The sequence below is a fragment of the Erpetoichthys calabaricus genome, chromosome 2 (assembly GCF_900747795.2).
Source record: "Erpetoichthys calabaricus chromosome 2, fErpCal1.3, whole genome shotgun sequence".
NCBI lineage: Eukaryota > Metazoa > Chordata > Cladistia > Polypteriformes > Polypteridae > Erpetoichthys > Erpetoichthys calabaricus.
Window position 1 is genome coordinate 293,519,612 of NC_041395.2, and position 24,887 is coordinate 293,544,498.

General features: G+C 41.8%; 1 protein-coding gene across 1 annotated transcript in view; it reads left to right on the top strand.

Moving 5' to 3' along the window:
• Positions 1 to 5,101: 5,101 nt before the first annotated feature.
• Positions 5,102 to 24,887, top strand: part of afap1l2 (actin filament associated protein 1-like 2) — a 264,599-nt gene continuing 244,813 nt past the window's right edge. Inside the window, exon 1 of the mRNA XM_028795780.2 lies at positions 5,102 to 5,347. Within this exon, the coding sequence (XP_028651613.1) occupies positions 5,332 to 5,347 (16 nt within the window). The 5' untranslated portion in view covers positions 5,102 to 5,331. The remainder of the gene's footprint in view (positions 5,348 to 24,887) is intronic.

Consider the following 24,887-nt stretch of genomic DNA (forward strand, 5'->3'; position numbering starts at 1 on the left):
CCATTATAACCCTCCAGCCCACTGGGCGGCAGCCCAATCTTTCTGACTAGAAACAGGTGGAGTGTCTTGTCAGTCTTGAAAATTGTAGCCTTAGAAGTCTGGAAATAATTGTGGTTTTATTGGGAGGTGACCCAGATAGGATAATAAAGCCACATCATACCAGGGAGTTCTTTGAGTCTGGATTGGAACATACTGTAAGCTGGGGTATGGTCTCACCTGGCTTAGTCTAAAAACAGAATGAAAGTGGAAGTAAATTAAGTGTTTTCTTTTAAGGCGGACAAGTGGGTTACCTACTCCACCTGACAAACTAAACCCTCTCTGTTTATTTTGTAATTTTGTTTTTTCTCTGTAGTAATCTCTTCCTTGATTTTATTTTGTGGAAAAAAAAAAAGCTAAACCTATGTGAGTGGTATGTTTACATATGATCATCCACAGGGTGGTTGTTTCCAGAATATACTTGCAAAACTGACAGATGTGAACTGTGCAAGGTATGACACACATTACATTACCAAACACATTTATGTCCAAGCAGAATTGTAATTAGTCAGAGCCAATCCTGAAAAAATGGGTAAAAATTATAAAACAGAACAGAGCATCATTCCATCGATTGGCCCACACATATATCCATTCTCACACTCACACAAGGTCATTTTAGAGTCACCAATTAACCTAATCTGCACATCTCTAGGAATATGGGAGGAAGAGCCTCCCGCACAGACAAGGACCAGGCATGGCATTTGAACCCTAAGTGGTAGATCTGGAAGAAAGCAGCACTACCCACTGTGCCACTCCATATAACTAACAGTATAAGTGCCCATTTATTAGAAGCACTACCTAATTTTGATTCTACCCACATTTTCTGTCTTCATCAAATCACGATGTTGAAAATGTAGGACAGAGATGTAAGCTCATGTACAATAAACTATGTACTGTACTTATTGCAAATTAGCTGTAGGTGGGTCTGTACTTTCAGTACCTTACTTCATCACATCCCACAGATGCTCAAGTGGATCTGGTGATGGGGGAAATTGCTTTATTTATCTGAATTCACTGTCATGTTCCTGTAACTAATCCAGGACTTTCCTAGCCCTTTCTCATGGAGCTTCATTACTGTCCTGCTGAAAAAGTGTACTTGAAGAGGGGCACACTGCTGCCATGAAGGGGAACAAATGATGGGTTATGATTTTGAATATTCTTTAGCATTCAGATGTTATCTGCTTGTGTCAAGGGAACCAATATTTTCAGAAAAAAACACCCCATACCTCAGTGTCCATATTTCATTGTTGATACATGACAGGGTAGATTCATATACCTGAGAAGATTTTTCCCAGGTTCTCGTGCTCCCTTTAGAGTGAATCAGCAGGAAACAAGAGTAACACTACCAAGCTACATTCAAAGCACTTAAATCATTAGCCTTGCCTAGGGTCGGCTGTCCCATATAGGAAAACTAGTTGGTTTTTGGGGGGAGGCATTTTGTTAATTATAATAGAGGTAGCCAGAGGCATCAGGAGGGTGTGGTTTCAGGTGATGTTTGGCACTCTGACATGCATATACAATTTGCATGAAACTTGATGGGTGACGACCTTATATCTGCATTAATTTGTACAGCATTTGCCAACACTTAGTTTGAACTTGACGTTGTAACTTTTGTCTACTGCAATTAAAAAGCTAAAGCTAGTACTAACCTTGCATATCGTACCATTGAATTTGAGACGCTCAAGATCCGTGAGTACCGACCCACCATATTGTAGCTTTATTGCACATATGACCAAGCAGTCAGTTATGCATACCTAATAATTTGGACATTCCACAAATGGGATATAAGCAGAAGGACATGCTTGTCAATTATATTCTCTCTTATCATCTGTCTGTTATCAAACCCTTTAACCTTAGTTGGGATATGGAAGGAGAGAGTTTATTTTGGCAGGGTGCAATGCAAGAAGCAGTCTATCACTCTGCATACAGGGCTTATTAAGGGTCACCAGTTCAGCTAACCCTCACACCATTGGCATATTTGAGGAAAACTGGAGCATCACGTGCACATCAGAACAGGTAATCCACCTGAAGCTAAGCAAGTTCGGGCCCAGCCAGTACAGTATTTGGATGTAAGACCAACCGGCAAAAGCTTGGGCTGCTGCTGAAAGAGGTTTGAGTTGTAAGAAAAGCTCTATATAAATGAAAAGAATTACTATTATTATTATTATTATTACTTTGAGAAAAATGTGCATGGGAATGGTGAGAACATGCAGACTCCACACACAAACAAGTAGCTATTAATTATTCAAAACCATGTCTGTGAAGCAGCAGAGTTTACTATTATGTCTCTGTTACACCTCCAATGATCATACAGTGTATGCATGTAAAATCAATATGAGAAAAATACAGTGTATATCTTTTTTTACAACAAGTATGAATGCATTCACCTTACATACTGCTTGTTCTTACTTACTTTATTTTCTCCTATTATACTCTTTCTGGCTGCTTCTTTAACGTTTTCTTCTCATACCTTTCAAGGTCTTCCTATTGGTCCTTTCCCTTCACCCTTCATTTCAAAGGCCTGTTTGGGATGCCTTGTTTTACTCATCCTTATTATGTTCATACCACTGTAGCTGCTTTATTTCTATGGTTTTCACAAGTGGTTGCATTTCCAGTTCTTTGTGGATTGTTTAATTTCTTATCCTGTCTCTTTCTCTTTTAACTATCACTTGTCTTAAATACTTCACTTCAGCTGCTGTTATTTTAGATCTTTGTTTGTCCGTTATTGTCCAAGATTCTGCAGTGTATAATGCTGTCAGTATATGGTTTTATCTAGATGCACCTTTTCCTTTGTACTGTACTTAGGCGTTGTTAATGTGACAGTATACTTCACTTGCCTTGTTTAGTGAAATTCTGTTTCTGAGTTCTTCATCTATCTTTCTACTGTCTCTTATGATTACTCCCAGGTACTCACACACTGGCATATTTTGTAGTTGTAGTTCCACATGTGTCATTTCTATTCTTGTTCTTCCCTTTGTATTTTCATTACTTAACTTTTCTCAGCATTTATTATAATATGTTGCTCTTAAAGTTCAATTTACTAATTCCTTTTGTGGTCTATTTTTCTCTTAAAGGTCTATGGATTCTTCTCAGCATTTTCTTTTCCAGAACTTGTACTCATCATTTATTCATTTATTTACCTTATACCCACATATTACAATATACAGCCTCAAATGGCTGGAGCCAATCCTTGCAGCAAAGTGCACAACCAATCGATTGCAGGGTTCATACTGGTTCGATTTTCAGAGGCTAGTTCACCTACACAGCATGTGTTTGGAATTTCAGGACAAAACACACATGATGCACAGGGAGAACCTGCCAGTTCTGCAGAGAAAGTGAGATTGGAACAAAGAATCCTGCTAAAAATTAAACAATGAATGCACGTCAGTAGTCTACCCTTGTAATGCTTCGATTCCTGTAAACGACTGTTCAATGGGTTCCATGCTGTTATAAACTGATATGCCGATCGGAGAAGTCTTGCACCCCCCCCAATGGTACGGAGGTGAGTAAGTGACAGGTACTGGCGGGTGTGTCTTCTCATAGACAGCACATGGAAATTACTGCCACTGCATTTTTTAGGAAAACTTTTGTTACGTCTGCTGTAAAACTATGTGTGGCTGACGGATATACGAGGTGTTCCTTTATGATTAAAACGTCCTCGCGCAGGTTGGAGCACGCTGCGGATATGTCATTCAGATGCTTACAAGTGAACTTGACGATTACCTCGTATAAATGCCCATTGTTTTTATTACATTTATGTCTGGTTTTATGAAGGACTGTAAAACTGGCCTGTTGGTTACTGCAAGGTATATACCTGATTAATGAATAATAGCATATCCTCCCATTTTTAGAACCCGTTTATTCCCATGAATTTCGCTTCTGGCTATCCTGGTAAACCCATTCTGCGGCGCCAGACCATCGTAGTGGACACACCCACACTCTGAGCCAGTTTGGAATAGCCAATTAAATTATGCACGCCTTTGGGATGGGAGAGGAAAACAGTATCGACACAGGGAGGAAAGGCAGCCTCCACCATGGGTTTAAGTTTAAAATGTATTTAAATACTTACCATTTAAACACTTAAATGAAAGGTAGGCATTGCGAAGACAGAATCACATTCAAAGAAAGACTAAATTGTTCCGCTGCGATTTTAATTGAAAGAGTGTGTTCTCAGGCGGACTGTAGTCGCCACATACCACCTATCCAATCCATTAAATGTGAAAGGGTGGATATGAAAAAAATAGTTTCTGGTGGATTAGCGTTTTCTATGAGTTCTTGCACAGAGCTCGCTCTTTCAAAGATACGCATCCGCTGTTCTTCATCCTGTACTATGAAAAGAGACAAATTTGGGCAATTAATGCCTTGGCCGATGGTCAGTATACCAAGAGAAAATAAATTTTTAGCATAACGCTGCGAGCTCATGAAATGGATGGATTGATATAAAAAATAATAACAGCGGTGTGGTGGACAGTGGTCACGCTCCATTCTATTGTCCCAGTCATGTCTTACTTTAATAGAGGAAAGCGGATCGACGGGTAGAAATTATTACGTGCCCTTAATGCTGAGATTCATTTAATTGCATTTCCTCGAAAATCTCTCAGTTTGCATTTAAGAAGCTTTGTTTCGTGTATTAATGCTTGTGGTCTAATCTTGCCATACTTTCCCAAGTTTAAAAAATTCCCAGGGGAACACTTAATGAGAATTCAAGCAGAAGGTTTTGGCAGCAGATATATATAATTATTTTTTTTACTTTCCCAGAATAAAAGTGCCTCTATAAAAATGATGAGCTAAACATTGGAGATTGGTGTTTATATGATAAGCGAGGTGTCATTAGGTGGAGTAGGTGCCTTCCGCTCATTCATGCTCTGCGAGTATGTGCTTTTATACGGTAGTTTAATGTTAAACATACAGAAAACTATTTCTGATAATAGTAATAAAAGACCGTTTTAAATTTATTCTACATCCTAATGGAAGAACGCAGCGCAGATTTTCACAAAGTTCGAACGGAGTAAAGTTGACAAGACGAGAAGCTTTGTGTGTCCGCGAAAGTGTGTGTGGCTGGAGTTGGGGGTGCAGCCAGGAGAGTAAGTAGCCGTATCGGTGACGTGACGAAGGGCTGTGCTTCAGGGAAAAACAGTCAGCTCCTAGAATCAAGGCTTGTTCTCACAGCTGGACTAGACAAGACAGGACTATACGGGCGACTGCTTGTGGATTGTTTCACCGCCGAGATTAAACAAAACCAAAAGCAAGGTAGAGCAGCGAGGACACTGGACTAAGCCACCCCTCCGTCTTGTCATGGAGAAACATAAAGGTACAGATCTTAGCTTTCTTTCTTTATTTCTTTCTTGGTCATCTGCATGCATTTAAACGAGCTCGCATGTTTTTACGGGAAGCGGTCTCAAGTTTGGATGTCAGTACCAATCGATCAAGGAAATGGACTGTTAGCTAGTTGCGGTGTTTTGTCTAAAGTGGAATCCCGACAGCAGCATGAAACTCGGCAGATGTTCGAATGGCCTTCTTTGCAATGGCATCATTTTGCTTGTTCTCCAGCAGAACTTGGCGCACACCCCTTTCGCATAGCAGAACAACTCTTAGTACAGCAGCGTAACAAACGAGAGATCCGGTGGGGACAAATGAGCTGCCTGGGCTAGATCTAGGAATGGATAAATAAACGAAAAGTAACTAGTAAGGGGAAGATTCATGTCAGGCACCAGCAGATAGAGAGAGAGAGTCCTTAATTAAATATCTTATGACGGGTGATATATTAGTTAACTAAAAGAGAACTCAATGGCAGTAAAAATCACAACACTAGGCAGGTTCATCTTTCATTAGGTAGAAAACATAAATGAGGAATGCCTAATGACAGATTTATGATAGACATTTTCTTTCATATCTAATTTAGTGTTTGTATTAAATAGTGATGGATGGCTTCATGGAGATAAGATACAGTACTACATATGACAGATAAGCATGAAAAAATGTTACATTAGGTAAAAAAAGAAATGCTTAAAAGTACTGTATATTCAAAAAGGCGCTAGATAGAATCATGAATTAAAGCATGACAGATACAGTACAGTATATACAGTAGATGAGGACTGTCTAATAATATATTGCTAAATTTATGAAATGCACTGAATCAAAATCACTCTTAAAAACAAAAATACTGGAGTTGTTCTTCAGAGCAATGCCATAGAGAAACATTTTTGGTTCCCAAAAGACTCATCTACATGAAGGTTGTAAAAAGACCCTTAATTTATTTGGATCTGTAACAGGCTCCATACTGTAAATAACTATGACTGGGTGGTAACAGATTTGTAAACCACCAATCGGCTCCTGTAATTTGGAAGGATTCACACTGCATGCAGTAATACAAGCTAAGTCCAAGTTTTCTTAATCTGTTAGTGTCCTGCTCTGAATCCTACCATAGATTTCAAAGCACAAAGAACCAGCTTCAAATGCAGAGAACCCTTCCCAGAATGGAATGGTGCTTTGTCAGGCAAAGGTTCTATGAGGAACCACACAACCCAGTAAAGAACATAAAGTGACATTAAAGAACCAGGATTTTTAATAGTGATAGACAGACAGTGAAAGTGTTAATGAATATGGACAATAGCACTACTAAAGGCACAAACAAGCTCTTTTTTTCTTGTGTCGAAACCCTGCTGTGTTTCAATGGGGAACTGTCTTATTTCTGAGTTCCCTTTTAGTAGGAGGCTGTATCACTGTTGGAGATGTTGTAAGTGTGAACTGATGATAAGTATGCTTCATTTAGGACAAAGCTCACTCTGTTCACACCTTTCCTCTTTACCAAAGATACAGATACTGTTATCATGAGTGATCAGAATCCTCCATTGTATGAAAGAAAAAGAAAATCTAGTTGTTATGTAAATTAGAAAGATTAATTCATTTTTAGTTATCGTTTCTTGGCAGTTGTCACTTCCCTAATTGAATTATGTTTTAATAACATGTAATCATTTGGTTGGAAAGTGCTTAGTGCATTCACTCCATTAAAAAAACCAAGCGGTAATTTCATGAATTAATTTGTCCTCCACCTTTTCAAGTGTGAACCCACTGTTGTTGTTCTGTATTTCGCTAATAAACAGCAGTGACCAAAATTGCTGGATTTGTTTGTGCAAAGATTTGGTGAATATGCTAGCAACCCTTCAACTGTGTTATAAAGTTTGGTGTGGGTGCTTTTGCTTTGGGGGAAGCTGTGATTAGGTGATGTTTTTGAATGCAGTTTGTAGAGGTAAGACACCTGCATACTTGAAATAAATCTGAAAATGTAAGAATTTGCACTGGCTTGCACTGTTTCTCTGAACTTCTTGTGATTTTTTTTAGGACACTTGTCAATAGCTTAAGTGGACTATCTATCGTAACATCTCATTTTCCAGTTAAGGGTGGTGAGGTGCTGGAGCCTATCCCAGCAGCACTGGGTACAATGCAGGAGACAGCAATGGACAGGGTGCCAGGTCATTATAGGATTCACTCATGCATAATCTCGCACTCATACAGAACTAATATGAGTTGAACATGCATTTATTTAGGTATGTGGTATGAAAATAAGACTAATAAGGGAAAATGTGCAAATTACACTCATAAAATGACCAAGAAAGGGATCTGTTCCTGGCACACCAAATCCATAAAGCAGCAGCACTACTTACTGCATCAATTTGCTGCCCTCTTTGGGTTTAATGTGGGGCAGGGATGTTGCTGTAGATAAAATAAAAAAGTTTTTGGTCAAGCCATATGGATATATTGTAGCTCATAATGTCTATATCTTAAGTAATTAGGAGAAATATTCATGAAAAATGAACAAACAGTAAAAAAGGAAAAATGGAAGTAATGAGAAACAGAAAAAAATAAACCCAAAGTTGCAAATTGACTTTGGAGGGTGTAATAAAGTTTGAAAAAACAGAATGATCTAATAAGGATGGAATATAATTCACAAGATTACAAGATGCTGTATTTCCAAGAGCGCTATTCAGAACGGAAGTTTGCCTTGTTCATTTGACAAATGGATGACCATGGAGGTATTTTGCCCAGAAAAGTCATGTTTGGTTCATTCATTGGTTCACACATTTCCCAAGTCCAGTTTTTACAAGAATGCAAAGTTGGTCTTTGCAACAGTTTTCACAAGGCAGGAGCCAAACCCAGATGAGACATAATCCACACTGTAATGTGGTGATATAGTGGTTAGTGCTGCCGCCTCACTGCTCTGGCCTCCTGGGTTCAGATCTCGCCTCACTCACTGCGTGTGTGTGGTATGCACTTTCTCCCTGTCTCTGTTGCTCTCATTTTCCTCACATACCAGTAACCTATTAGTTTAATTTAGTTAACTGTAAGTTGACCTTCTGTCTGAGTTTTTTGATTTTGCCCTTAGTAGACTGGCACTCAACTCAGTTGACTCAATTCGGCTGTTTTCCCAAATTGTTGCCAGGATAGGCCACCATCCATATGAAAAATCAAAGGAAGAATGGGTAGAATTTAGGTACCCTGAGGCCTCTTTCTTGGGGTGGATTTCAACATGCATGTATATAAACATTGTATGTGAGAGATAATGTGTCCCTGCTAGCATAGAAAGAAAGCTGAGGAGACAGCTCAGCACTCACAGCCAAATATTAACTTCATTTACTAATTTCCTGGCAGCTCTAAGCACCTCTGCAAATCCATCAGAGGGCACACATGCCCACAGTCACTCACATCAGGCCAGGTCTCCATTGACCTGCATATGTTTGGTATGTTGGTTGGAGAATCTCAGGGGGGAAAAAAACTCCCATTACACACATCTTAGTTTAAACAAGAACAGGAAGTGGATGGATGGAACTTTAGTATTGAAGTGGGACGAATGCCTTGCTTTTTAACCCACTGAAGACGGCAATCAACTGTACATTTCATGAAGGGGAGAGGCTTATTATTTGTAAATGTCGACATCTCGACCTTTGACAGATAGCACAATTGCTCAATTCTATACTCTTATCTTGGTTCGTACAACTGCACTATAGCTGAAAGGGGGAAAAAATGTCGAGTTATAATAGTCAGGACTTTTACCTGCACTAGTCTACGGTCACTATTTACACAATGCGGCTTTATTCGTCTCTGAAGTGCGGAATAAATTAGATAATACGCTCCATCTATCCCCTCTGTATTTTTAAATAATTACTGAAGAAAACAAACCGTTGTGGATTAATTCATTTTCCGTTGGATTAAGACAATTTGGTTGCCATTGCCACGTTCTATTGAAGAACAGCGGTCAAAAGAAATTCAAATACAGCCAAGAGAAAGAGTCCGATCGGTTTAAGGCAAGTCCATTTCCTCCGCACAAAAGCCGATATGTGTAGCGAAAGTGTCGGCGCTTGGCATTTTTTTTAATCTGCTCAGTAGCACTGCTCGTCTCTAATCTGACACACGAGTTGATAGGCTCTGCGGTTAGTTTTTATCAGCTCCTTTGGTGCGAGTCTGTAATCGTTAATCTCTAACTAAGCGTGATTACGTTTGGGGAGGGGACCACTCCGTGCTTCGGCAGTTGTATTCAAAAGCCTTGGGAAACAGCTAGATTATTTTAGCTGTCAATTGGATTTACAGCCCAGCCCTAAAACGAAGATATACTGCGTGGATTACATTATGGCCAATGCTTGCGACACTGAAGGGACAGGCCAGTGGTGGCCAGGGTGCTTTGATTCGGGAGAGGTGGTGAACATCAAAAATGTTGAAATATTATTCAAAATAGTAAGATTGGGAGAGAATGGGAAAGAAACTGCCCCCTGGTTTTAAATATCAATCTGTCCTTCATATAAATAAGAAAGTAGTGGGATAATGAGCTGTAGCATATCGATATAGGAGGTAACCCAGGACGGGAGGCCAGCCCAAGGCAAGTTTAGTGTCACCAGTCAGAGGTATGTAAACTCTTGATAAGCTTTTTTCTTCTTTCAAATAGAAACTGAATGGAAAACAAGTTAAAGGACAAACATCTGCGCTTTTAAGTGAATGCGCCTAGTCGGTTGTCCTTTTGCTATCTTTATCAGTAGGTGTTTTCATACAAAAGTGATCTTAATATTTCAAGTCAAATATTCAAGTGGTTAATAACCAGAATAAAGTGCAAAGGTCTACTCGAAAAGGGGAACAATAAAGGGCACCTGGCATAGATATTAAATGCATTTTTAAATGCACCTTCCAGGGTTGCTTCCTGCCTTAGAATAAGTCTCCATGACTCTAAACTGGATTAATCCAGTTTAATAATGGATGTAGTGTAGTGTAGTTAGGTGACTGGTAAATGTAGACTGTTGACTGTAAATGGCCACTGGACCTGGCCTAATCATTATCATTCTTCACATTCTTATCTCATTCTTCATTTCAGGTTTTTCTTTTAACTTCTGATCTCAGTCCTGTGATACCCCCAGCATATTAATGGTCCATTCTCCATCATCTTGTATGCCTATTAATATTTCACTAACATTCAGTAATTTCTATCCATTGTAATGCACATGTATCGATTGCTCCACATGCTCCGAAGGCAAATCCACATGGAATCCACTGTTTGGCGAGATCAGAGCCTACGACTACTCTGAAAATTGTGGTTGCCGAAGTTATAATAAAATGAAGTATTATATAATAAAATAGATACATTATAGTCATGTTATCAGACAGATTTAGAACACACTAACTGTATAAGTGAGTTGGAAAACAAATGGGCTGATCTCAGCAGTTACAGTAAATGCAACCGTAAATCCCCAAGCTAAACTTTTAGCGGTTCATGGTGTCTTAGTATCTACTAACTTAAGATATGAAATTAAGTTACATTTATCCTAATATATATATATTGGTCACTGTGTGTGTCTTGTTATCGATTCACACTTCATCAAGGCTGGATCCCTCACTTACCCCTTCCACTCCAACCCTGACTTGAATAAGTGAGTCACAAATGGAAGACTGAAGACTTTTGTCATCAAATTGCTTTGGTAGTTGTAGTAATACTGCATATCTGCTGTTTAAGGGTGATAATGCTCTCTTTGCTTCATCAGACTGTGATCTCCAGTTCACACCACAGTGTTTTTCAACCAAGGATATTATGTTTGGGATAAAAATTAGAACATTCATATCTGGATTTGTGGTCATTGCCAGAAAAGTGTGGCTTGGTCTCTGCAGATTAGTAATGGCACAGACTTCTCAGGGGGAGGAATTCAAGTACCGTGGACTCTTGATGAAAGTTCACTAATTAATCGGTGCAGAAAATGGAAGCTATGTTTTTATATTTAACTTTCAATTTACATCCTGAACCTTTATGATAGGTAGGTGTCCTGGCATGTCAGAAAAACAATCACATCACTAAGTGCAAGCCTCTGAAATGTATTTCCTTCACAAGGCTGCTAGATTAATCTTGAATGGTAATTGAGGACCTGAGAAGTTTTCAGGATTGAACCAGAGTGGAAGGTATGGGATAGAGAGTGTGGCGGATGGCTGGGGATCCTGCCCAGATGGGATGCCTGGAAGGACCGGGAGAGGGACAATACCTCCCCCAGGCCACGAGAGGGCAGCCACTCTGGTCTGCATCGGGGCCATGGGATCAGAGCTTAGAAGCTCAACCCTGTTGGGGCCCGTGGCCACCGCCAGGGAGTGCCTGAAAGATTACAGAAGTGCTCCAGAAGAATCCAGGCACACCCGGAGTGTTTCTGGGTGCTTATGCAGCACTTCTGCCACACCAGGAAGTGCTGCCGGAAGATCATTACAGAGCACCTGGAGCACATCTGGGGCATTATAAAAGAGGCTACCTCACTTCATTAGATGAGCCGAAGTCAGGAGGAAGAGGATGGAGCTTGTGAGGAGAGGAGTAGGGGCAGCAGAAAAATTGAGAGAGACAAAAAGAAAGAAGGGACTGTGAGCAGTTTGTGGCTGTTTAATGCATTGTGTGGTGGTGTAAAGGCAAGAAGGAAATTTAACGTGTGTGTTTTTTGGACATCTGGTGTCTGTCTGTTTGTGTTCGGGGGCTGAACTTCCACAAGTGAGAAGACCAAGACAGACTCTGGAGAAGTGTAGATTAGGGATAGTGTGGTCTAGTCTGTTCAGCTAAATGTGTTTGAAAGATAGTGTGTACTGTATGGAGGTGAGCACCTACTTAGGGGGAGATCCCACTTTGCACCCAGCTGCGCTCTGTAACCCTGGCTAACATGAGATTGTTGATTGTTTGGATGGACATGTCCTCTGTCTGAGTAATAAAGCAGATTGTAACTTTGTTTGTCCATTTATTCCTTGAACATTTCCATACTTTTGATTCCTCTGATCATAACCTAGTAAAAGCTGGTAGGCAGTCACAACTCAGACACTTTAGTGAAAAAGACTTGTACTAAATTCTGTGATGTTGTCCTAGTCAGCATTAGTGATGTCAGCCAGTCCTTTTCTAAACTGCATCGTCCTGAGCAGAGTCACAGGGTGGGGTGCTGGAGTCTATCCCAGCTAGCATAGGGCACCAGTCTGGAACAAACACTAGACAGGGCGCCAGTCCATCACAGGGCAAACACACACATGCACCAATCACACACTAAGGCTCTTTACTTCTCTGTCCTAATCTCCCCACCATTTTCACTCATCAGATTTAAAGTAGTAATACAGTAGTTCTTCTTTTAGCCAATCAAAAAAGTGTCATGCCCCAAGTCATGTTTACTGCTAAGGATGTTCATTAATGTTTAGACATGGTTTAACTTCAATTCTCTAGACATATGACATGATTTCCAAACATGTTCATAAAGTTCATTTCCTCTTCTGGGAGAACCCCTTTCAGCAGTTAGCAAATATTAGTTGTTTTGGGACAAAGGCAGCAGAGATTGGACTAGGGACAATGATCTTGACACTCAGCCATGGCAGCTGCCTCCTGAGTGATGCTTTTATGGTGCAGGTGACATTCTGTATACTGCCAGCAGCAGATAATGTGAGCTCCCAGCATTAGAAATGTTTGAGCCTCCAGCAAAGTCCTATATGTTAGAGTCAGGAAGTGAAAGACAGTAAAAGTAAATAAAAAGGAGTTTTATCCAGCACTCTCATTTGCCTCATTTAGTGTTCATTTAGTGACAGCTTTCTGCAGTTCAATAAACCGAAAGCGTAGTTAAAACACAGCAGGTTTTGTAATCAAGCATTTCTCACATTTTAAGCATCTCTAGTCTTTTATTCCCCTGGGGGTATAGCTTGCTGAGTTCACAGACGTTTAGTCTACCTGGAGAGCTGGGTGCTTGGCTCAAAGACCACAAGTTCTAGGGCTGCCACTTTCATGTGGATGCCTCATGTTCCATCCTTAAAATTTTCCAACTTTGATTTTATGTAGCTATTTGGGTCATTTATTTACTGGAAGGACCAATCTTTTTTATTACAGTAAGGAAATTAAAACAAGTTGTTTCTAATTCCTTAAGTACTGATACTGCATTTAGACAGAGACCTGTGGCTAGTGGATGTGCTACACAGTGTGCCTGGGATAGCTGACTGCTAAGAGATGAACCGTAGACATAGTTTGACTTGATAGCCTCATAAATATGGAGCATCAAGTAGCCCTTCTGATGTCAGCTTGTATCTCTGAGTCATTTCATGTCATTTGTTGTATGTATTGTTGCTCACTGCCCCCAGATTTATTCACTTATTAAGATAGCTGCTGCTGTTTTGGTTTGTTCCCTCATTTTCAAAACCCCTTACCCCTTTGGTGTGAAAACTATGTTGAAAAACAAAGTAGACATTAGACTTCTAACTGTTGCTGGTCACAAAGGTATTTCAATCTATCCAGCCATCCATTTGTTTTTTGGCTGTGCTTATTCTGGTCCTAGGTTGTGAAGGATAGTGTAATTCAAGGTAAGAAGCCATCCTGGGACCACAGGTGCACCAAGCTTTACTAAATATACTATATGTACCCACATGCATCACAATCAGTCACACAGACACAGGCATTTTAGCAATGGGCTCATGGGTAGGCAAACATATCTGAGAGGATTCATGTTCAAGATGACTGAAGCAAGGAATGAATGAATGGTAATAAGGATGAACAGATATACAGATGCATGTATTAATTGATAAAGGGCACACATGCAAATGAATAGGTGCATGGATAGATAGAAATTATTGTCAGGTTTTACAGACTTCAATATGTAGCAAAACCAGAATCAATCAAGAAAACCCACATGACCTTATAGGAAAATATGAAAACTCAACACATTTGGCACCCCAACACAGTTTTGTGCACAAGCCCAGGGAAGATGCCCACCCTGATCTGAGAAGTTTAGTGAAATATCTCACTGCTATCATTCCTCCAAATCTGACTTGTCTATCTGATGTGCTCTTGAGCCTTCCTAGTGATCAGATGGTAGTCTGAATTGGCAGTTGTTAGGCCGTCCAATTAAAGACATAAAGGTGTACAAGTACATTAGTGTACTGCTGTTTAAACAGACCTGAATGATCCACCTTAGGTTTATGGTAAACCAAAGCCTGTCCCAGTGGCAGCAGGATGCAAAGCTTGAACCAAAGAACATAAATATAAAAGAGTAAAAGGAACATTTAGCAACATATAATAACACTTAACATTGATGTTAGCACACATACCTATAGATGACAGTAGATTGCTAAAAGTAAAATTTTAAATATGTTTTATTGGAATCCTGGAAATGTAAGTTAAGCTAACACTCAACATCAAAGGCGTGAATATGAAAAAATTCTAATGGACAGCATTTCTATACAAAGTAAACCTGGCTGACCAAGCTCTGATGGCTGCCCATTCCCACTATGAGTTTCATGTAATGCGTTATGGCTCCTGCTAGTCCCCCTCATTAAGTATATATCCACAGAACACTTCAATACCGTGCTTGTCAACACTGATGCTGTTTTGTCTCAGCTTCTGTACCATCACGTTCCATGGAAATGGATGTTGTCAAAGTGGAACTTCCATGTGCCCCATGGATTTTCCTCTAGGTAACTCCACTTTTTCCAAACACCTCCAAAGACATGCTAGGATGACAGAGGATTTCAAATTACATCTGTGTAGGCCCTGTGATGCATCGATGTCCTGTCCAGGGTTTGTTCCTGTCTTGTACCCAGTGCAGCATGGGATAGGCTCCTTGTGGCCCTGAACTGGATTAAGGGAGTTTGACAATGTAATATTATGTTATGCTTTGTTAGATAATTAACAGACATTTTTCCAGGAAGAACAGCTGAACAAGCAGCTCTTCTCTGCACCAAAGTAATGCGTTTTCAGCCTCTGTTTAAACAATGAAGCCAATAGGGCTGATCATTCCAAAGGCTCTGCCTCCTACAAGAGGATCAGCTGCATTTTTCTTAACAAGCCTTAAAAATCACCCAGTATTTTATTTTAAACCCCCTGTTGAAATCATGTATGCACTAAGTAGGACTTTGTACTGAGAAGTACGATAACAAATTAAGGTCAGTTGATGATTCTTTTTATTTTTCTCTGTATGTAACATAGGTATATTCATAGAGGGGGAACGTATTGTGACTGAATCAGAATTTTGACTTCAACTTTTGAAAGGATGTACACATGTTTTACATCTCGAAACATGATTTGAGCTAATTCAGAGGGATTTCTGTCTATCAGTCTGTGTTACAAGGTATGAGGCCTTAGGCAAGACAACTCACAAGCATAACTCTCATTCCAAACAAAACTTGGCATAGTTATTAGATTTAGAATATGCTTGAAGCCTACTGATTTTACACAAAATTATAATTTTATTCTATAGAGATAATGGTTTGAGTTTTTTTAATGTACATTTGTTTCACAAGTTGAGCAAAATTGTTAAAGCAGATATTTACATCTTATTCTACAAAAAAAATATTGACCAGTGACCACTGTAAGACAGGGCCAAAATCGGTCTCAGGCAAAATATAATTTGTAACAAAAATCCTAACAACCATACAGACCATATTATAGGAAATCAGAAAGGCTATCCCTGCAATGAGGATAACAAAAAACAGTTATTGGCCATTAAGTATCACAGAAGGGTTGTATAATGAGTCCATCCATAATGTGCTCTCATCAAGCTCAGGCACACAATGTCAATAGCAAACATGCCCCTTGATTGATTTAAAATTTTGAGAATATGGCATATTTTTCATCTTCTTATTCTTTCCAAATTCTGATTTACAGTTTTTAGTCCACTAAGCAACCTTTCTTTTTTAGAGATATCATTAGATGCATCCATCCAGAACTGGCAAATGCATATTGTGCACAAAGGTGCAAAAGAGTGTTTTGGGCCTCTTACCTAATCTTCCATGACACTGTTATGGAGCAGTCCCTTCTAAAATGCCCATGATTTCGTTACTCAAATTGACCCTTTTACGTTGTTCGGACAGGTGAAGAGGTTTTATTCACAATTGTGGGGAGCATAAATTTGGGTTGATTTAGTGCAGTGACCTTAAATAATTAAAGTGCAGTGCAGTGTTTCTTGGGACATTGGCTGTCGTCATGGGTATGGTTTTGTGCAGCTTTTGCTCCATTTCACATCTTTGAGAGCTGAGCCAGTAAAGTGGAAAAGCTCTTTCCTAACTGGCATCCTGTGTGCCCGAATGCAGTTAAACCTATTTGCACCCTATGTGTAGCCATCAATCCATGATCCACTGCCTCTCCATAGGTAGGTAAGTGGAGTGATGACATCTTGTGGCAAACAGACACACCACATGTGGCAGTCAAAACCTGTAGTGCCCCCCTGGATATGGTTTGCTTAGTTTTAACCGGGTTGTTTCTTTCCTTTTTCTGGCATGATTTTATTTATAGGAAACAATTTTAACTTTGCAGCATATTTAGTTTTTCAAATTTTGTTGCGCAATTTTTCATTACCATCAAATTAGACCATGTGTTTATATTTATTGGATTCTTTCAATCCACCCTCAAGCAAAAATCATTTTAATCTTTTTTTTTTTTTTTTTTTTTGTGGCTGTTGGTTGTTTTGTTTTTGTTCATTTTTCCATTGGGTAAGTGGGAATGCAAGTCATTGCAACCCTAAGGCTCACCTCCCTGTGCTTTAACATCATTTATGGAATGATCTAAAAAAAGACTTGGACAGGAAAAAATGAACTGTGCGCTTTAGCTTAGTGAGAGTTTTGCATGATAGGACGATATGGTGTTGTGCCCCCTTGCATAGAAAGTCAGCCAGCTGATACAAGGCACAGTCCAGATTATATCATAACATTTCATAGTATTTCTTAACCCATTTAATCCAACTCATGGTTGCTGATTCTGGTAGCAGAGTGGGCAAGGCTGGAAACACCATTGGACTGAACTCCAGTCCATCACAGGTCCCCCTTAGTCAGAGACAATTTAGACTTACCAATTACTCAAGATGCATGCCAATGGAATGCAGCATTATTTAGTGCCATACACCACCCGTGTCCACACACATCCAGACTGCCATAGTGTCTGTATGATGGCACCACTTTTTTACCCCCTTCTGCTGTCCCACATGTGAATATTTAGTCTTATTGTGTCTCCTCTTTAAAACATCCTGTCACAAGGAGCTCATCTAAGAATGTATCTATACAAAATGACAACTTTTTAATTTCACTAATGCAAATTATAATTTAATTTCAGTGGTAGTAGGTGAAGCACAACAACACCTGCACTTTCTGAAAAGGCTAAGGAGAGCTAATCTTCCTCAGAAGATTGGTTAACTTTGGTTAACTTTTACAGATACACTATAGGGAGCATCTGGACTAATTGAATGACAGCCTGGTACAACAGCTACAACAAAGCCCCCAAACAAGCTCTGCAATGTGTCATCAAAAGAGCACAGGACATTGTTGGTACTGAACTGCCATCACTCGAACATCTATACAAGACTCACTTTGTGAGAAGGGCTAAAAACACCATCAAGGACATCACTCATCCTGGATATGACTTCTTTAAGCTGCTCCAATCAGCCAGGTGCTTCAGATCAATTTGTACACTCACAAATAGACTAAAAAAGAGCTTTTACCCAACTGCCATAAACGTGTTGAACTCTTATATCTCCTCAGTCTGAGATCATTTGGGGTTGTTACAAAAGTAATTCCATTGTGTTACACAATGACAATAAACTGCCTGATTGGTTGATTGAAGTGGATTAATACTTAATTGAGATTTAGTTTTGCAGGTATTGAGATCCTGCAAATCTGGATCTCACACTGTATAACCATCCATCCATCCATCCATTCTCTTCCGCTTATCCGAGGTCGGGTCGCGGGGGTAGCAGCTTGAGCAGAGATGCCCAGACTTCCCTCTCCCCGGCCACTTCGTCTAGCTCTTCCGGGAGAATCCCGAGGCGTTCCCAGGTCAGCCGGGAGACATAGTCCCTCCAGCGTGTCCTGGGTCTTCCCTGGGGCCTCCTCCCGGTTGGGCGTGCCCGGAACACCTCTCCAGGGAGGCGTCCAGGAGGCATCCTAATCAGATGCCCGAGCCACCTCATCTGACTCCTCTCGATGCGGAGGAGCAGCGGCTCTACTCTGAGCCCCTCCCGGATGACTGAGCTTCTCACCCTATCTTTAAGGGAGAGCCCAGACACCCTGCGGAGGAAACTCATTTCAGCCGCTTGTATTCGTGATCTCGTTCTTTCGGTCACTACCCATAGCTCATGACCATAGGTGAGGGTAGGAACATAGATCGACTGGTAAATTGAGAGCTTTGCCTTACGGCTCAGCTCCTTTTTCACCACGACAGACCGATGCAGAGCCCGCATCACTGCGGACGCCGCACCGATCCGCCTGTCGATCTCACGCTCCATTCTTCCCTCACTCGTGAACAAGACCCCAAGATACTTGAACTCCTCCACTTGAGGCAGGATCTCGCTCCCAACCCTGAGAGGGCACTCCACCCTTTTCCGGCTGAGGACCATGGTCTCGGATTTGGAGGTGTTGATTCCCATTCCAGCCGCTTCACACTCAGCTGCGAACCGATCCAGAGAGAGCTGAAGATCATGGCCTGATGAAGCAAACAGGACAACATCATCTGCAAAAAGCAGTGACCCAATCCTGAGTCCACCAAACCGGACCCCGTCAACACCCTGGCTGCGCCTAGAAATTCTGTCCATAAAAGTTATGAACAGAATCGGTGACAAAGGGCAACCCTGGCGGAGTCCAACTCTCACTGGAAACGGGTTCGACTTACTGCCGGCAATGCGGACCAAGCTCTGACACCGGTTGTACAGGGACCGAACCGCCCTTATCAGGGGGTCCGGTACTCCATACTCCCGGAGCACCCCCCACAGGATTCCCCAAGGAACACGGTCGAATGCCTTTTCCAAGTCCACAAAACACATGTAGACTGGTTGGGCGAACTCCCATGCACCCTCCAGGACTCTGCTAAGGGTGTAGAGCTGGTCCACTGTTCCGCGACCAGGAAGAAAACCACACTGTTCCTCCTGAATCTGAGGTTCGACTATCCGACGGACCCTCCTCTCCAGAACCCCCGAATAGACTTTTCCAGGGAGGCTGAGGAGTGTGATCCCTCTGTAGTTGGAACACACCCTCCGGTCCCCCTTCTTAAAGAGGGGGACCACCACCCCGGTCTGCCAATCCAGAGGCACTGTCCCTGATGTCCATGCAATGTTGCAGAGGCGTGTCAACCAAGACAGTCCTACAACATCCAGAGCCTTGAGGAACTCCGGGCGTATCTCATCCACCCCCGGGGCCTTGCCACCAAGGAGTTTTTTGACCACCTCGGTGACCTCAGTCCCAGAGATGGGGGAGCCCACCTCCGAGTCCCCAGGCTCTGCTTCCTCATTGGAAGGCATGTTATTGGGATTGAGGAGGTCTTCGAAGTACTCCCCCCACCGACCCACAATGTCCCGAGTCGAGGTCAGCAGCGCATCATCCCCACCATATACAGTGTTGACACTGCACTGCTTCCCCCTCCTGAGACGCCGGACGGTGGACCAGAATCTCCTCAAAGCCGTCCGAAAGTCGTTCTCCATGGCCTCCCCAAACTCCTCCCATGCCCGAGTTTTTGCCTCAGCAACCATCGAAGCTGCATTCCGCTTGGCCTGCCAGTACCTATTAGCTGCCTCCAGAGTCCCACAGGACAAAAGGGACCGGTAGGACTCCTTCTTCAGCTTGACGGCATCCCTCACCGCCGGTGTCCACCAACGGGTTCGGGGATTGCCGCCACGACAGGCACCGACCACCTTACGGCCACAGCTCCGGTCAGCCGCCTCAACAATAGAGGCACGGAACATGGCCCATTCGGACTCAATGTCCCCCACCTCCCTCGGGACATGGTCAAAGTTTTGCCGGAGGTGGGAGTTGAAGCTACTTCTGACAGGGGGCTCTGCCAGACGTTCCCAGCAGACCCTCACAACACGTTTGGGCCTACCAGGCCTGACCGGCATCCTCCCCCACCATCGAAGCCAACTCACCACCAGGTGGTGATCAGTTGATAGCTCCGCCCCTCTCTTCACCCGAGTGTCCAAGACATGTGGCCGCAAGTCCGACGACACGACCACAAAGTCGATCATCGAACTGAGGCCTAGGGTGTCCTGGTGCCAAGTGCACATATGAACACCCCTATGCTTGAACATGGTGTTCGTTATGGACAATCCGTGATGACCACAGAAGTCCAATAACAAAACACCACTCGGGTTCAGATCGGGGGGGCCATTCCTCCCAGTCACGCCCTTCCAGGTCTCACTATCATTGCCCACGTGAGCATTGAAGTCTCCCAGCAGTACGAGGGAGTCCCCAGATGGTATGCCCTCTAGCACACCCTCCAGGGACTCCAAAAAGGGTGGGTACTCTGAACTGCTGTTCGGCACATACGCACAAACAACAGTTAGGACCCGTCCCCCCAACCGAAGGCGGAGGGAGGCTACCCTCTCGTCTACCGGGGTAAACCCCAATGAACAGGCTCCAAGTCGGGGGGCAATAAGTATACCCACACCCGCTCGGCGCCTCTCACCGGGGGTAACTCCAGAGTGGTAAAGAGTCCAGCTCCTCTCAAGGAGATTGGTTCCAGAGTCCAAGCTGTGCGTTGAGGTGAGCCCGACTATATCTAGCCGGAACCTCTCAACCTCACGCACAAGCTCAGGCTCCTTCCCCTTCAGAGAGGTGACATTCCACGTCCCAAGAGCCAGCTTCTGTAGCCGAGGATCGGACCGCCAAGGTCCCCGCCTTCGGCCACCACCCAAATATAGCCACTGTATAACCAGCAGGAGAAAAAGAGTGCAGATAAGAGGACAAAGCCCCACAAGGAATGAGGTAATCAGTGAAGTCACTCAGGGGGTCTGTCTTGGGTCTGATACTTTTTCCAATTTATATTAGTGACTTGGATTTTGGTATAGTTTGTAAACTTGTGAAATTCACAGACGATAATAAAATTGGAGGAATGGCAGATGCTGAGGAGGCAGCAAAAACAATTCAATAAGACTTGGACAAGCTTCAGAACTGGGTGAACACTTGGAAAATGGAGCTCAATGTTAAAAAGTACAAAGTGCTACATATGGGCAAAAGGAACTTCAATTATAAATACAAGATGGGAGACACTGTCTTAAAGGAATCATCCTCTGAAAAGAATTTAGGTGTTTACGTTGGCATTTTCATTATCTAAGCAATGGACAGACGCAATTAAAAAGACAAAATGTTAGGTTATGTCATAAAACTGTTGAATTTAAGTCGAGAAACATCATGCTCAGATTATAGAACTACTGAGACAGCATTAGGAGTATTGTGCACTATAAGAAAACCACAGCAGCACTTGAAGCTGTGCAGAGGAGAACAGCCAAGTTCATCCCAGGACTTAAGGACCTGTCATACTGTGACAGACTCTGAGAATTAAACCCGTTTAGTCTTGAGCAGAGAAGACTGCCTGGGGACTTAATCCAGATCTTCAAAATTCATGAAGGCATTGATAAGGTAAAGCCAGCAGAATTCTTTCAACTTAATGGTGAATCACATGCTTGAGGACAAGAGTGAAAATTATGGGGGAGTGCATTTAAGACAGAAGCCAGGCAGATTACATGAGCATCATAAACCCACTTTCTCTTACATTGCTAAGGAGGTAGTGAGTAGAATTGTGCCCCTCTGAGTTTTGACTACCAGACTGTGATGCAATTTTCTCAGTACGATATTTTTAGTATATGTTTTCAATGGTCTCAACTTATTTGCTTTCATTTTACCCCCTCCAACCACAGACATGATCACTCTGATTAGAGATGATTTGTATGAGTGCAAAAGGTTGACCAGCTAAATTTAGACGGATAGAGTCTGGCTGTTCAACAAGCCAAAAAGTTGATAAACGCTGACATGAAAAGCAATGAGTGGAAATTATGTGATTTTAGAATTTCTAAGAAAGCTGTGCTCCCTGGCTAAATGTGTAAAACAACCAAGAACTTTATTGTGCCACCTTAGTGACATTTGTAAGACTGCTTTGGTACTGGTCCATTAGTAAAGCTTCTCCCCATCCGTTTTCTTAACCTGCTTATGCCACCAGGATCGAGAACAGTTTCAGAACACACAACCACACACTCGCTAATCTTGGGCCAGTTCGGAGTCCCTACGTATCCTAATCTGCATATTTTTGTTAAGAAACCTGAGATATCCCAGCCATGCTGACAGTAAGTGACCATAGTGTGTCTGTCTATCTATCTATCTATCTATCTATCTATCTATCTATCTATCTATCTATCTATCTATCTATCTATCTATCTATCTATCTATCTATCTTATAAATATAAAAGTAATAAATATTTATTTATTTAATGAGCTTCTATAAAAAAGCCAAATTTCCACAGAGGACAAATAAAGTTTTAACTATTTGTCTCTGTTAAAAAACTCACACTGTTCCACTCCATTCGAACAAGTGCGGTACTGAGGTTATCACCCATTGTATGGCTGCACTCTGGTCCTAATTTGGGACCCCGAGTTGGTGCTGGGTGCAGTAATGCATTGTATCAGTGCACGCTCCCAACCTCCTAAGTGTGCTGGGAAACTAACCCAGCTCCCTAGAACTGTGAGTTAGCATACAAAGGCCATCACAAACTTCTTCCAAATACCAAACTTTAAGCCAGTTTAAAAAATGAATCAAATGCAAAAGTAACTGATTTCAGCATCTGACCATCCATCTGCTAAATGTGCTTATTCCATTGCAGAGCCGCTGGATTGTCATCAGTCCTCTTCTGGAAATGTAGAATTAAAAGGCATTATGGCCTCCAGGCTAAGTGTTGAGGAGGTGATTCAAACCCCACTGCTGTCTTACCATGTGCCCCTATGGAAGGTATTGTTGTAATCTTCTTGTCCTGGAAGGAAAAGAAGCAGCAGGAACAGTGTTCTTTGTAGGTTTCTTTGGATAAAGTGTAAGTGTATTTCTTGTCCTAGAGTGTGTATATAAGCATAGGGAACTCCAGTCTCTGTATTACATCCTGCCTGAAGAAGGGGCCTGAGTTGCCTCGAAAGCTTGCATATTGTAATCTTTTTAGTTAGCCAATAAAAGGTGTCATTTTGCTTGGCTTTTCTTTACATTCATAATGGCTAACACGGTACAACACCCTAGTACTACAGATAAAGTGTAAGATAACACTTTCACAATGACTCCAGAGTGCCTAAATCCAAGCCATTGAGTTTAATTTTGTCTCTGCAACTTGAGTTTCAACGACTTTGCAGTAATTACTTTTCAGATGTGTCACTCACTTGTTTGTCAAGGTTGTAAATACCCATCGGATATCAGTGATTGAGTCAATCATGAGGATTTCACAAGCAGCAAGTCAGAAACTTTGATGGTCTCTCTAGTATAGGACCTAGCCCAAACAATTTGGGAGAACAAAAGACAAGTATGTTATCAACAGAACAAAGAGGAGGGCTGGTGACACCTCTACTGTTGTCTCAGTGTGATGTTCGTCATTAAAGCATAAGACAAAGCAGTGGGGCTGAAGGAATGCGCTGCTCAGACGCCCTGTTTGCATCTCCTGGGAGTGGGGGGTGGACTGCGTGCATTTTTGTCTTCCACATCCTCTGCCTACTTTCCTGTTCCAGAGGTGAGGGCTACCCACATAAATCATCAGAAGATTCATTTCAATCCCTGCCCCCATCTCTTTGGCTAGCCTGCAGTATAGCGTTTTGAAAAGTTAGCTCTTATCCCACGGCCTTACAGTGACAGATGAGATGCACACTCAAAGGCTTATATTGTTACTCTGACATTACAAGAATTTCTTTTTAATTGGAATTGAGCAAGCATTTTATGTTACTGTATCTTCAGTTGAAGGGGTCATGCCCATAGTTAGGCCATAAAAGCTTTACATATTGCATATGACCTTTCTATAAATGACTAATCGTTGCAGACAAGAAATGGTAAGTTTAAAAAAAAAAAAAAACATTTTTTACAGTCATACTTTTATACAGTAGATGGGCTGCAGCCCCAATCATTTTACATTCATGCATCTTTGGGGTAGCTGGAAGTTAACCCAGAAAAAGTAGGTGGAAGGCAAGGACCAATCCTAGATGAGGTGTGAGAGTGCAGTGAGGAACATTGTTTTGCACAAACATTGCCACACTCGTTCAGACTCAACAGTGGGTTTTTGGACTGTGAAGAAGGAATGCTCTCCTTGGACTGAACAGCTCAATATTATATGTATGTACAGTATATGTAATATCTTTGAATATATATTGTAAAAGAATACAAGAACAAAGAAAAAAGATTGGTTGGAGATCCAGGGGATACCCCTGTCTGTTGGAAAAGAAATGAAAGTATGAAAGAAACAAAGAAACCAATGTCATTTGTCAACATCATGGCTCCTCCTCCATGTATTATATTGATAAAAAAATGCCATTTAGAGTTGGAGTTCCATCCTCTCAGAGCCAGATCCAAAAATGAACAATGTCTGCCTCTGAAGTGGTGGTTTAAGTACTGTGATGAC